General features: G+C 48.7%; 1 protein-coding gene across 1 annotated transcript in view; it reads left to right on the top strand.

The window, feature by feature from the left end:
* The window catches only part of SPG7 (SPG7 matrix AAA peptidase subunit, paraplegin), a 30,434-nt gene that overhangs the window by 12,441 nt on the left and 4,778 nt on the right, over positions 1-13,215 (top strand). Inside the window, exons 7-13 of the mRNA XM_033128843.1 lie at positions 1,013-1,138; positions 1,501-1,663; positions 2,046-2,219; positions 8,413-8,537; positions 9,474-9,576; positions 10,410-10,520; positions 12,416-12,531. Coding sequence (XP_032984734.1) covers positions 1,013-1,138; positions 1,501-1,663; positions 2,046-2,219; positions 8,413-8,537; positions 9,474-9,576; positions 10,410-10,520; positions 12,416-12,531 — 918 coding nt within the window. The remainder of the gene's footprint in view (positions 1-1,012; positions 1,139-1,500; positions 1,664-2,045; positions 2,220-8,412; positions 8,538-9,473; positions 9,577-10,409; positions 10,521-12,415; positions 12,532-13,215) is intronic.

Here is a 13,215-nt window from a genome sequence, read left to right on the forward strand (position 1 = left end):
ATCAGCTGGGTAGGACTCTGTTTTTGATTTCTCCTACTAGCTAAGACACTGAGAAATTTTAAAGGATGTCTTTAAAAGAATATCTGTGATACACTTTAAAAGTATTCTCCTGTTGTTGTGGCATTCATTACAACATGCACGTCCCCGCCCTATCAGGCTGTATGTGGCCTCCTACTTCCTCCCTGGGAACTGTGACAGGGCGGGAACGCAGTGTCACCTCCTTGCTTCCGCTCAGATTAGGACTGTATTCCTGTGTCTGTAGCCTAAGACTTACACCCGTTTAATGGCAGCATGGTGTGCCATGTGGGATTACAGTGGGTGCCATTACAGTCACGTGGGCTGGTACCCTATTTTACTCAACCAGTTTGATAACTCTTGCGTATTTTTGCCTGTTTATTTTTATTGTTGTTTTTAAATAATACTCTTGATGAATTCCATGCACATGCATCTTTTGAGTACCTGTCTTAATTGCCTGTCTAGTGTGCCTTCCTGAAAGTAGACTGGCTGAAGTTGAATGCACCTCACTAAGACCTTTCTCTCTCCTGCCTGATTTGCTCTCCAAAACTTTTCTGTTAACATTTCTACCAAGACTCCCCAGAATTGAGTATTACGACATTCCTTTTACAATCAGAAAAATAAATCACATAGTAATGGGAAAATCCATATAGAAAAATAAGATAGTTTATGCAAAAGAGATGGTTAAATTACGTAGTTTGTATATGGGAGTTTTGGTTTTATTTTTTTAAGGCGAACTGCTAGATGCTAGACAGCCTTCTTCCTGTTAATGATGTAAAATAAACATTTCTCCTTGTATGTCTGAAATGTGACCGTAACTGCTGTCTGTCTTCATGAGTGGCGAGGGTGTGGGCTGGTCCTTCTGGGTGGTGGGAGGAGGTCCGAGAGGCCGATGGAAGGTGAGCATGCAGGGTCGGGACAGGCAGAGTGCGCACCAAGGGGCTTATCTTCTCGCTGTAGGAGCGCCCAACACCCTGTCCTTTGTTCTTTCGCCCAGAATCAGCTTAAAATGGCTCGTTTCACAATTGTGGACGGCAAGACGGGGAAGGGAGTCAGCTTCAAAGACGTAGCAGGAATGCACGAAGCCAAACTGGAGGTCAAAGAGTTTGTGGATTATCTGAAGGTGAGCCCGGTGCCAAGTGGGAGATGGGTGGGAACGCACTCCGAGAGGGGAGAACTGCACCGATCAGATGTGTGTGCTGCGTGGTGAGCTCCCTGTGCTGAGCTGGGGACACGCATGTGCTCCACGTGCTGGTTGCTGTTCAACTGTCAGCATGGGCTAAATGCACAATTGTCGACCAGCAGAAGGGCGGAGAGTCCATCACTGATTGCACCCGAAGCCGTCTGGGACCCTGGCTCCTCCCAGAACCATGGGAACTGTAGCAGATTCATGTCAGTATTGAGCTGACCTTCATGGGAGTCGTTTCTTGAAAACTCTGTCTGGAACACCTGAGGTTAGTGTCGCATTGTCTGCTGCTTTTCTAGAGCCCGGAGCGCTTCCTTCAGCTTGGTGCCAAAGTTCCGAAGGGCGCACTGTTGCTCGGGCCCCCCGGCTGTGGGAAGACACTGTTGGCCAAGGCAGTGGCGACGGAGGCCCAGGTGCCCTTCTTGGCGATGGCTGGCCCGGAGTTCGTGGAGGTCATTGGAGGTAGGCTTTGCTGCGGGCGCTGCAGACAGGCTCATCCGACCATTTGTCCAGGGTGGCCCTCCTTTCACACGTCCTCCCTCAGGTGACTGAATGATGAGGAAAGGGGGGAATAGAGAAGGAAAAATGAAACCCGTATTACAGGAAACATCATGTTAATTAGAGAATTGGGTGATGTTGTTGATCGAAGGGCTTCTGCTTGTGGCTCCAGGAGTCCAGGAGGGTTGGCAACCTCCAGGGCGACCTCTGTGGGGATGAGGCTTGGCTTTGTGTGCATGAGAGGATGCTCGCTGAGCTTTTATCATCCTTCGTGGGCAGCTCTGGCCCAGAAGTAGGGTTCCTATCTCATTACCTGTCCGCTTCCTGGCCCTCTGGGTCCCCTCAGGCCTGGGCGCTGCCCGTGTGCGCAGCCTCTTCAAGGAAGCTCGCGCCCGGGCCCCCTGCATCGTCTACATTGACGAGATCGATGCTGTCGGCAAGAAGCGCTCCACCACCATGTCCGGCTTCTCCAACACGGAGGAGGAGCAGACCCTCAACCAGCTTCTGGTGGAAATGGACGGTGAGTGCCTGCCCCCAGCCGCTCCTGTGCGGGAAGAAGTGGTTCCGACTCTTTCAGAACAGTTGTTTCCTAGGTGGATTTGCACTGCATGTGTTCGTTGTTCTAGAACCTTATACTGACGCTCACAGGCATTTAACTTTTCTCCAGTCACTGGTCTGTATTGTTTCTCCACCTTAACCACCTGCCACAGGGGAGGGTCATGTCAGCACACAAAGAACCATTGTCTAGCAGATAATAACTAGAAACAAGGTCAGTTTAAGAACTATTCACCATCTTACTGCACTCAAGAAACACAGCTTTTGATTTAAAAAAAGTCAAGGCAATAGTAAAGCAAAAAATGGAGAATATAAGTTGCAGGTCAGGCTGTGATATTTTTTTCAATCTTGAATAAGCCCTGTTGATTGTGCTGTTGTGTGTATCTCTATATGCTGCCCGGTTGAAAGGTGACCCAGCTGGAGGTTAGAGCAGGATATTCATGGAAACTGATGTGTCTGTCACACTGAAAGAGGTTCTGGGTGTCCTAGCCTTGAAAATGACTTCTGGACTGGCTTCCACATAATTCCTTTTTCTTTTTAATAGAAATGACCCAGTAAAGTTGACATGGAATTGTTTTTCTTTTGAGCTACTTTTGTAAGATCCTCTTTTTGAGTGTGTGTGGGTATATTTATTTTTATTGTGGTGAAATATATGTAACATAAAGTTTACCATTTTAACCATTTTTCAGTAGATAGTTCAGTGGCATTAATTACATTCTTGTTGTGCAACCACCATCCGTCTCCAGAACTGTTTCATCTTCCCAAACTGAAACTCTGTCCCCGTTAAACACTAACTCCCATTTCCCTTCCCCAGCCCCTGGCACCCACCCTTCTCCTCTCCGTCTCTATGAATTTGACCACGCTAGGAACCTTATGTAAATGGACTCATACAGTATTTATCTTGTTGTGACTGGCTTATTTCAATGAGCCCGATACCCTCGAGATCCATCCACGTTGCAGCGTGTGTCAGGATTTCCTTCCTTTTTAAGGCTGAATTGTTCCATTGTATAGATAGACCACATTTTGTTTATCTGTTCATTTGTTGATGGACACTTTTGGCTATTGTGAAAAATGCTGCTATGAACATGGGTATACAAGTACCTCTTCATGTCCCAGCTGTGTAAAATCCATTTTTAGCTTTAATCAGAATTCTAGTTGTATTTTACATGTTATTGATGAGGAAGACACTTTTTTCTCGATGTATTTTGGGTTCTAAGAGAGCCAGTTATTTGTATGTTTCTTTTCCTAAAGAGTTCTTACCATTTGGGATGTGTATCTGTTGACTAGCATACAGCGAGTCGAATTTGATTGTATGTGACGGAGGGCAAAACTGTTTTTGAACCTCTTGTCTTGAAATAATTCCAGACTTACGAAAGCATTACAGAAGTAGTTAAAGCGTTCCTTTATACCTTCCTTCAAGCTTTCGAAAGCTGACATGGCTGTGACCAGGACATCAGTGTCCACGAGGGTCACCTCTCAGCCTATGGATGTGCCTTTCCTGGTCCAGGATCCAGTCCAGCCCACATGTCACATTTAGTTGTCTTGTCTCCTTGGTCTCTTACAGCCTGGCACCATTTCTCCGTCTCTGTCTTTGTGATGACTTTTACAGTCCACTCTCATTAAAGGACATCCCACTGTGATGCTGTGCTGTGTCCTCAGAGTTAGGTCAAGTTGGGCATTTGGGGCAGGAGCAGTGCAGATGTCTCCGTGCCCTTCACTGCACGTGACGTCACCACGCCTCCTCCCTGGTGCTGAGATTTGTACTGAGATGGCTGCACGCGGGCATGGTGCGGCCATTCCTCACGTTGTTGAGCAGGTCAGATGGACTGATACATGTGGAAGCATTTTGTGAGCTCTGAAAGCCCTATGCATTTCAAATCTAGGTGTAATTTCTAACAAAGCTGAGGAAAGGGCTGCATTGTTACGCCATAAGAGTGCTTCCCCCTGGAGCTGCCTGGCAGACCTACTGCAGCCTGTCTCTGTCTTTCATCCAGTTGTCCATAAACATTTGCTCAGGGACTGTGGATGGCACGAACAATCAAGATCTGAAGAGCCACCTTCCCCTTGAAGAGCAAGCTTTCCTGAGGAGGAATTTTCTAAAGACCTCAGAGATGGGGGCCCTCCAAGAGCACTTTCCAGACCAGGTTCCAGGGACCCCCCTCCCCTTCCGTGTGTGGCAGAGTATCATTCCTGGTGATTACGAAGGGACTCAGAGGTGGCTGAGCACTCAGGGCCATTGGGAAGTACTGCACGTCTCTTTTTGCTTATATTGCTTTTTGCACAGAAGACAGAGACCACCTTTTTGGGCAGACTTGAGCCCACCAGGAAGCATTCACCAGATGGCATCTTCCTCTGAGTGGAGCCTCTCTGTGCTGCCTTGAAAAGAGCTGCTTCCGCCCCAGGATTGCTCGTGCCCAGAATCCCCGACTGAAGGCCTCTTGTTGGGCTAGGCCAGCAGCAAACAAGCGCCTTTGTGCAAAGACACAGCCAAGCATTCTCAGCTCTTCAGCTGTGTCTGAGGGGTCTTTGTTGCTTCTCGGGGAAGAGCAGTTTCTATTCACTGAAGTACAGAGCGCAGAGCAGATGCTGTGCTGGTCGTGGGAAAAGCTCGCCGAGGAAGAGAAATCCCCACGGGATTTCATGGGTCAGGCAGAGTGGGGCCTGCAGTACCGCCAGACCACATGGGAAGGGCACCTACACCTGAGAGCACTGGGCCCAGCCGAGCAACCTGAAGGCAATCACCTTTTTACAGTTTGACTGGCAGAAAGCGGGCTTTGCACTGAGTGCCCCTGCGCTGGGCGTGTCCATCTGAGCCCACGTCAGACAGTGTGAGAGGACATATGCGCGGACTCTGCATGGAGTCATTAGAAAACTCCAGCTACCATTCACATGGCCTTTTCCAGTTTAGTCTAAGATCCATTTTCCGTGACTACTTGTATAAGGTGTGAGGTTTTGGTCATGGTGCATTTATTCCTGCCTGTGGGTGTCCCGTTGCTCGAGCACCATTTGTTTAAAGCATTGTGCTTCATCCACCGAGTTGCTTTTGCACATTCGTCAGAGCATAGCTGGCACGTGTGGGAGAGTCTGTTTCTGGGCCCTCTGGTCTGCTGATTGGTCTCCAGGTCTGTGCTGCTTCACACCTTGCAGCCTTCTTCACCCAGCTGCCCAGCGAGTCTCAACAGAGATGGTGTGAGTCCTCCCACTGTGCTTTTCTTGACCAACAGTGTGGAGGCACTTCTCTTTCCTTTGCCTGTTCATGTCACGTTTAGAATAAGTTTGTTCATATCTACCAAAAATAATCTTGCTGAGATTTTTTTTTCCAACTTCACAATATTTTTTCTTTTCTTTTGTTTAAATTAAAGTTTATTGGGGTGACAATTGTTAGCAAAGGCACATAGATTTCAGGTGTACGATTCTGTATTACATTATCTATATATCACATTGTGTGTTCACCACCCAGACTCAGTTCTCTTTTCATCACCCTGTATTGGATCCCTGCTGAGATTTTGAAAGGAATACTCACCTCGTAGGATAGCGCACGTGAAAAATCATGGCAACACCAGATGGTGGTGAGGATGTGAAGGGAATTGGATCTCCTGCATTGCCAGTGGGAATGTGAAATGTGCAGTCTCTCTGGGAAACAATCTGGCAATTTCTGAAAAATTAAACATACACTTACCATACGACACACTCCTGAGTGCTCATCCTAGAGAATGTTTACGCGAAACCCCTGTGCAGCAATGTTCATTTATTTGTAATAGCTGAAAACTGGAGATGTAGATGTCCTTCAGTGGGTGCGTAGTTAAACTCTACTATGTCCTTCTTAAGGTTTCCTTCCAGCAATAAAAAGAAACTAACAGATTTCACACACGCAACTGCTTCAGTGGATCTCAAGGGAATTACACTGAGTGAAAAAAGCCAACCTCAGCAGGCTACAAATTGTATGAACTATCAAAATGGCAGAATTCTAGAGATGGAGAACAGATTAGTGGTTACCAGGCGTTAGAAACGTGGGTTGGGAGAGGGTGTGACTGTAAAGGGAGGTCTTCCTGCTGGTAGAATCTGTCTGGATCGAGGTGGAGCTTTCAGGAATCTTGTGTGACAAAACTGCAGAGAACGAGGCGCACACAGAGAAACAAGTGCACGTAAGACTGCCTGGGGACTGTGCAGTGTGGATTTCCTGGTTTTGACATTGTGCTGTAGTTACTTAACATGCCACCCTGGAAATGGGTGGAGGACTTCTCTGCATCATTTTTGCAACCTGATGTGTAACTAAGTCAGAATACAAAGGTTCAAAAACAAAAGCCCAGGCGGTCCATATGACCACGCCTGGGAGTAAGGAGTCAGTTCTGCAGGGAGGTCAAGGTGACTTGTGATGGCAGAGCTTCGAGTGTTGCTGCTCAAGGTGTTTCTGCTTGGAGCTCACTGACATAGCTTCCACTCTTCTTGCCTTGCTGTTGTTTTTCTTCTTCACCCACTGTTCCTACTGCTTTCAACATATTTTTTTTGCTCTGTGTATGTAACTTCAGATTTCTGTATTCACACCTTGGCCTGTGGAAGAAAGGCATTTCAGAAATGTGAGCGATGAACCCTGGCAGGTCTCTCGAACCAGGGACATCCCGAACCTGGGATGGCGGTGTAGGGTCTCCCCCGACTCCCCACACATACAACAAGGAGCCCTGAGGGAATGCAGGTGCATCTGTCCAGGGCATCTTCCTCCAGCCACCTAGTTTCCTGCGTCAGAGTTTCACTTAAACTAGAGTGAGAGCAAATGGAGCAGAGGGCTGATGCCTCACCAGTGCTCAGGGGTGCCTACTCTTGTTGCTGAATTTGTTTCAAAAGTCAGGGTAATTTTAAGACATCACCTTTGCATGGGCAAAGTGGATACTTTTCTGCACTCTGTACTCTTGACACATAAACGGGGCTGGACTTAGCGTGGCATCCTCTCTTATCCCATTCCACAGTGCAGACCCAGAAGGGAGTGATGTCGCATCTCCATGAGACGTTTCTTTGAAGTTCTGGAGTGATTTCCTTGTGGATGGGATATGGTTTGGGCTGTCTTGGTGGCTGCTTCTCAGTGACATAGGTGTCAGCCCCTCGGTGAGGTGGGTGCCCCCCTGAGCTGGTATGCTCGGCTGAGTCCCTCGCCGCTGTCACAGGATCCTGGAGTGGCGTGAACGACAGTCTGCTGTCAGGCGGCAGGGCCTGACACGCTCTCAGCGTTTAATTCTGTAATATTTCTTCTAAATTCACTTGTTAACAGGCTTTTATTGGTGGTTCAAAATTATATTTGTCAATGTCAGTTTATTAGGGGTTTTTTAAGTTAGGAAGAGAGAGATCGTGTTATCTTTATTTTTGAAACTTTGTATTATGGGACTTTTCAAACATCCAACATCCAAACAAGCAGAAGTGTATAGTGAGCCCCCGTGTCCCAGGTCAGCTTCCGTCCTGTGGGTACTTGGCCAGCCCTAGTCCGTGCACACGCCCCTCTCTGTTCCTCCTCCCCAGTGGCTTCTTTTGAAGCCAACTCAAAGTTCTGAATCTTAACATGCTCTGAATCTTATATGCTCTGAATGTATTTCTCCACATTCAGAGAAATACCATGATATCATATAACTTAAGTTCTTCATAGCATCTAATATTCAGTCAGGCTCTGGTTTTCCTGGTTGCTTCATAAATGTGTTTTTGCAGTTGCAGATCTGGGCCACTGGGATGGTTTCTGGACTTGCTTTTAAATTCTCGTGTGAGAAACCTGGGGCACAAAACGCAGGCCCTCAGACCAAGTTTTAGAGGTAGACTGTTCCAGATGTCTTCGTAGTAGTGACTTTCGCCCAAGGAAGTGCCGTGATGGAGTGAGAGGAGTGCCCTTGTTCCCGGGCCCCCGTTAGCAGTTACCTCCAGGGGTGCTGTGTGGATTTACGGGTGGCCCTGGACCGCAGAGCCCAGGTTCCCATCTGTGGTTCTGCCTCTGGGGAAGTAAAACCGGCCAATCCTTGCTCTTGCGGTGATCTTGGTGGAAAGCTCTCAGGGAAGGACTGATCCTGGGTCCTCTCTCGTGTACTCTGGCAGGAAGTCTGTCCTGTGTCCTGAAAGGGGACCCCTTGGGGAAGGCCACTGTCAGGGACCCCACACCCTAAAGGCTGCTGTCTGTCCCTCAGGAATGGGCACCACTGACCATGTCATCGTTCTGGCATCCACCAACCGAGCTGACATTTTGGACAATGCTCTGCTGAGGCCAGGCCGCTTGGACCGACATGTCTTCATCGACCTCCCCACACTCCAGGTCAGTGCTCTTGGGGCGCCTTCCTTGGCCCAGATGCAGCCGCGTGTTCCCTCCAGTGCTTACCTGTTCAGACTTTCTTTGGCGTACCACTCTTTTTGTGGTTTTGCAGCTTGGTTTTTGTTCACCCAAGTTGTTTTTCCCATTATCCTTAAGCATCTGGGGTTGAATGGACTGGTCTCCAGTCCATTGTAGCACATTCTTTGGAGAGCCGCAGAATTCTCATCCTGACCGGCCCAAGTCCTTAGTGCCACATGAGTGTGGAGCATGAGTTGTGTGTAGCTGCCCTGAAAGCAGGTGGAAGCCCTGGTGACCTCTGGGCCCCACCAGCCTCCTCTGTCTCAGGCCTCTGGTTGGACGTCCACCTCTGGGTGGCTGGGCCTTCATGGTGGCTCCTGAGAGAGGAGAGGAACCCAGTGTGCGGTGATAAGGGTCACGTGTGTGGTAGGGACCCGCGTGGGTAGACAGGGTTTGGAAGATGAACCTAACAGTTGGTTAACTGCTTATTGTTCCTGTAGGTACGTGCCTAGGGGCACAGGGCTGCAGCTCGTGGCACACCCTGAGATCATTCTGGGTTCTTCTCGCAAACTGCTGCTCTGTGCAAGAAGTGGAGCGAGGCTCCCCTGTGACACTGCTTCTGCAGGAGTGCCTGTCCACCGTCCTGACTGTTAAGGAAACATTTACATTGGGGTCTAGAGCATACAGGGTGTGCATGAATCCAAAGTCCTACAGAATAACTTTGCTATGTGCCATGCACTTATTTTCTATTGTTTCTTTTTTTCTTTTTAATTTTGGAATGCTGCTTGTAGCACTAAATTGGTTTCACAAACTGGGGTCGTGACTGATGATGAAGAAACTCCAGAGAGTGCCTCCCACGTGACTCCCGGCTGTGGAGCGGACGAGCCAGGCCCACAGTGTCCTCTCCCCTATCTTTGGCAGGAAAGGCGCGAGATTTTTGAACAGCACCTGAAGACCCTAAAGCTGACCCAGCCCAGCAGTTTTTACTCGCAGCGTCTGGCAGAGCTCACGCCAGGGTTCAGCGGTACGCGGGCCAGTTCTTGTCAGTCCTGAGGGCAGAGCCTCTGCCAGGTGCCCTCCACCCTCTGCTCTGGGACCCACGGGCAGCACAGCCTGGGTGGGAGTGAGGTTGTGCACACAGAGCAGGTAGGAGATAGAAGGATGCATGACACTTTACTTTTCCTCCAAGGGTGGAAAACCCACCAGTGGTTGCGTTGCCTGCATTCATCAGACTGAGCCTGTGTCCCCTCCGGGTGGTCCTGGCTGTTCTGTCTTCAGGGCTCCGCACACAGGCCTCTTCAGTTCCTTTGCAGCTCAGACCGCTGCTCCCACCGGGTGCCGCCCTAGCTAGGCCATGTCACTCATGGTCTCAGATTTAATTCGTAGAGACAGACATCACAGATCAAGATTTTTTTCTTTATGGCTCTCATTTTAAAGAGTAGTGTAAACAAAAATCCCTTTTATTGTGATATAATTTCTTGGACTTTTTTTTAATGTCCTTAACTAGAATCTTGTGGATACTAGCGAGCCTTTAATTTCTTAGCCATCAGTATATGAACTATTAGGTAAAATGGAACACAAGATGGTACATGGAGGCGTACTGATTACAGTTGTGTAGTAAAGCAGTGGAGAAGGCAGGAGGACTGAAGAGGTTGGAGTGGGTGTGAAGAAGAGGTGGTTCTTTGGGTCTGTTGTGTGAAATGGCTTCAGTCCAGTAAAGCCCGGCCCTCACCAGGCCTTCTCTTTCTGCACCACTTCCCTTGACCCCTCTTCATCTGCTTGTGGGCCCCTCCTTCCTTCCTCCTCTCAAGCCCCGAGGGCGCATGCCAACACCCTACGCTCCTGTTGCACTGACAGGTGCTGACATCGCGAACATCTGCAACGAAGCTGCACTGCACGCTGCAAGGGAAGGGCACACGTCTGTCGACACGTCTAATTTTGAGTACGCCGTCGAGCGCGTCATTGCAGGTATGAGGCACGATCCCCAGAAGTGCCCTCAGGGAGGGGCGCGTGGAAGGAGTGGGTCAGACTTAGATGTGGCGTGGTGGACCTGATCAGCAAGGAATTGTTGGATGAGAGGGAAATACATAAAGTAGTTCTGGTTTTGGAAGTCAGGGCTTTACCCTGTGACTTACTTTTCCATAGTTTAAAATACTGCAAATTTCAATTTGAAAAGCAGACACACTCTTCAAATAGAAATATGAAAGGATCTTGCAAACCCAAATGCGAGTGGTGCTTGGCCCATCAGCTGTTGCGGTGCCTGAGAGCCAACTGCTGATGGATGGGCCAGTGTGCATGTCTTTAGGGGTACACATTGCTGCTGCCCGAGGACGAGGGGGCATGTCTGCCGAGGGCTATGCCCTGCCGGTCAGCTCCATCTCTGCTGAAACTCGTGCACTCTGCTCGGTACAGGAATAGAAGAGGTGCTGCTGGCAGTGCTTAATTAAGCACTGCTGCTCGAAGTGGGGTCTGTGGACTTCTGTGAGGAGAGCAGGACGAAAACTGAAAGCATCTAGAAGCTTCCATAGCTCCATGTGACAACATCCAGACATGAGCAGTGCATCTTGTCCTTGAACCGAGTTCAGAACAAAAGTGTTAATTCAAGACACTGACAATTTTAAAAAAGGGAAAGGAGTCCTTCCTACAGCTGTTTGAGGAGCACAGGCCACGCTTACAGGTCGTGAGGCCTGCATGTGGTCCTGAGCCCTCCGTCAGAAGCCGTCCTTACAGGAAGTGCATTTCCGTCACGCTCAGTGTGAGTGAAAATCGAGACAAAAGCCACCAAGTTCCTAGGCTGCAGCTTGGGAAAGGTGTGAACTTGTGTGGATATAAAAGACTAAAGTTGCTGTTTCTTACTATAAATTTGGTTTTCTATAAGCCATTTATTTTTATGTGGAAATTGATAAGCTTACAGTAATAGTGTCAAAGCGGGAAAGACTGGAGAAAATACTAACAGAATGCTGCCCCCCATGTATGCAGTGCTTAGAACAAGACGAGCTCTCCTGTCATTCCAGGGTGGACTGCCTGAGCTGGAACACGTTCGCATTCAGGAAAAGCCCATCTTGTGAGGCTGTGATTTCATGTGTAGGGGCTCATTATAATCCGCTCTGGTTGAAATGGTTCCTCTGCTACAGCCAGTGTGTCTTAGGATGTACGACTACGGTAAATAGTGGTGGATGATGCTAGTAGCATGATACAGTACATACGCTGAACCTAGAGCTTACTCAGTTGCATAAAATGGAAACCTAAGGATGTCTGGGACAGTGAATGAAACCTCAGCAGTAATTTGAACAGGGGAAATGAGAGATAAAGACACAAGGGGTGGCAGGTTAGCTCAGTTGGTTAGAGCCTGGTGCTGATAACACCAAGGTTGCTGGTTCAGTCCCCGCAGGGGCCACTGTGAACTGCACCCTCAATATAAAATAAAAAAAATGAAGTTAAAAAAAAAGATAAAGTCACCAAGGTGGTCAGCTACTCAGGGTAAAAGAGAACTACAGAGTCACAGGGACTGCAGCTACCTGTCTACAAGAAATCTAGAGCTCAGATGGGCCCGTGCTAATCCTGTCAGCCCTGCAGCCCCACCCACAAAGCCTGCACCAGCTGTTTGGATTTATTCCATCATTTATGGAAGTGGGAACAAGCATGGTCCACTCCAACCTCTCCTACCTAATAAGTTTCCCTTCAAATTGGAATAACAGTGAGGACTACTTGCGGGTGTCAGCTTGGGGCAGATGCAGGAGGTGACCATCCTTGCCTTGATGACACATGGTAAAAAATCTTGCAACGCTGATTAAGAAGGTTCCTCATATGCTTACGCAGGCTTATCAGTGCGCCTGAACTCAGGGTCCTGGACGTTCTTTCAGGGACAGCCAAAAAGAGCACGATCCTCTCGAAGGAAGAGCAGAAGGTGGTAGCGTTTCATGAGTCAGGCCACGCTCTGGTCGGCTGGCTGCTGGAGCACACCGAGGCTGTGATGAAGGTAGGGTGTCGGGGGGCGGGTGCCGGGAGGATCTGCTGTGACCCCAACTGGCCCTGGAACAAAGCTGACTTTGGAAGTGCCACCTGTTTGTGCGCTTGGTAAAGATACAGCGCAGTCTGAGGTGGACCGGGGAACAGGTGGGAGGTGACTGCAGGATCCCTCCCCTGGGAAGCGTAGGGCAGGAGGAGGTCTGACATCTAAACCAGTGCGGTCCAGTTTGGGCATGACCGTTGGAAAGTCACATGACTAGTTGGGGTCTCATACCCCCTCTACAGTCAGTCTTGGAGTTAAGAATCGCCAAGTTTACTATCAACTCTAAAATATGTTCATCTAATGATTCCTAAGCTTAAAAAGAAATGAGTTTAGTATACATTTAAAAATGTCTACTCTTGTAGACATTTGTGAGCTTGATGAAAATTTATTTGTATCAAATGGTAATATCATAGCTCTTCCAACATGTGTGTATTCATGACCAGGAGATGCTTGAATGACCATTAAGAAAACTAAATATTGGGGATGCAGGTGCCCAGTCTGTCAAGGTGAGGGCATGGATTGAATCGTACCCTCCATATAGACCTGAGGGAGTAGAGCCATTGGGAGCCTGTGCAGGTGGTTTGGTTCTACCAGCTGGGAAGGAGCTGCACTGCAGTTCCCTGAGACCCAAACTGGGGAACAGTGGAGCAA

The sequence above is a fragment of the Rhinolophus ferrumequinum genome, chromosome 15 (genome assembly GCF_004115265.2).
Source record: "Rhinolophus ferrumequinum isolate MPI-CBG mRhiFer1 chromosome 15, mRhiFer1_v1.p, whole genome shotgun sequence".
NCBI lineage: Eukaryota > Metazoa > Chordata > Mammalia > Chiroptera > Rhinolophidae > Rhinolophus > Rhinolophus ferrumequinum.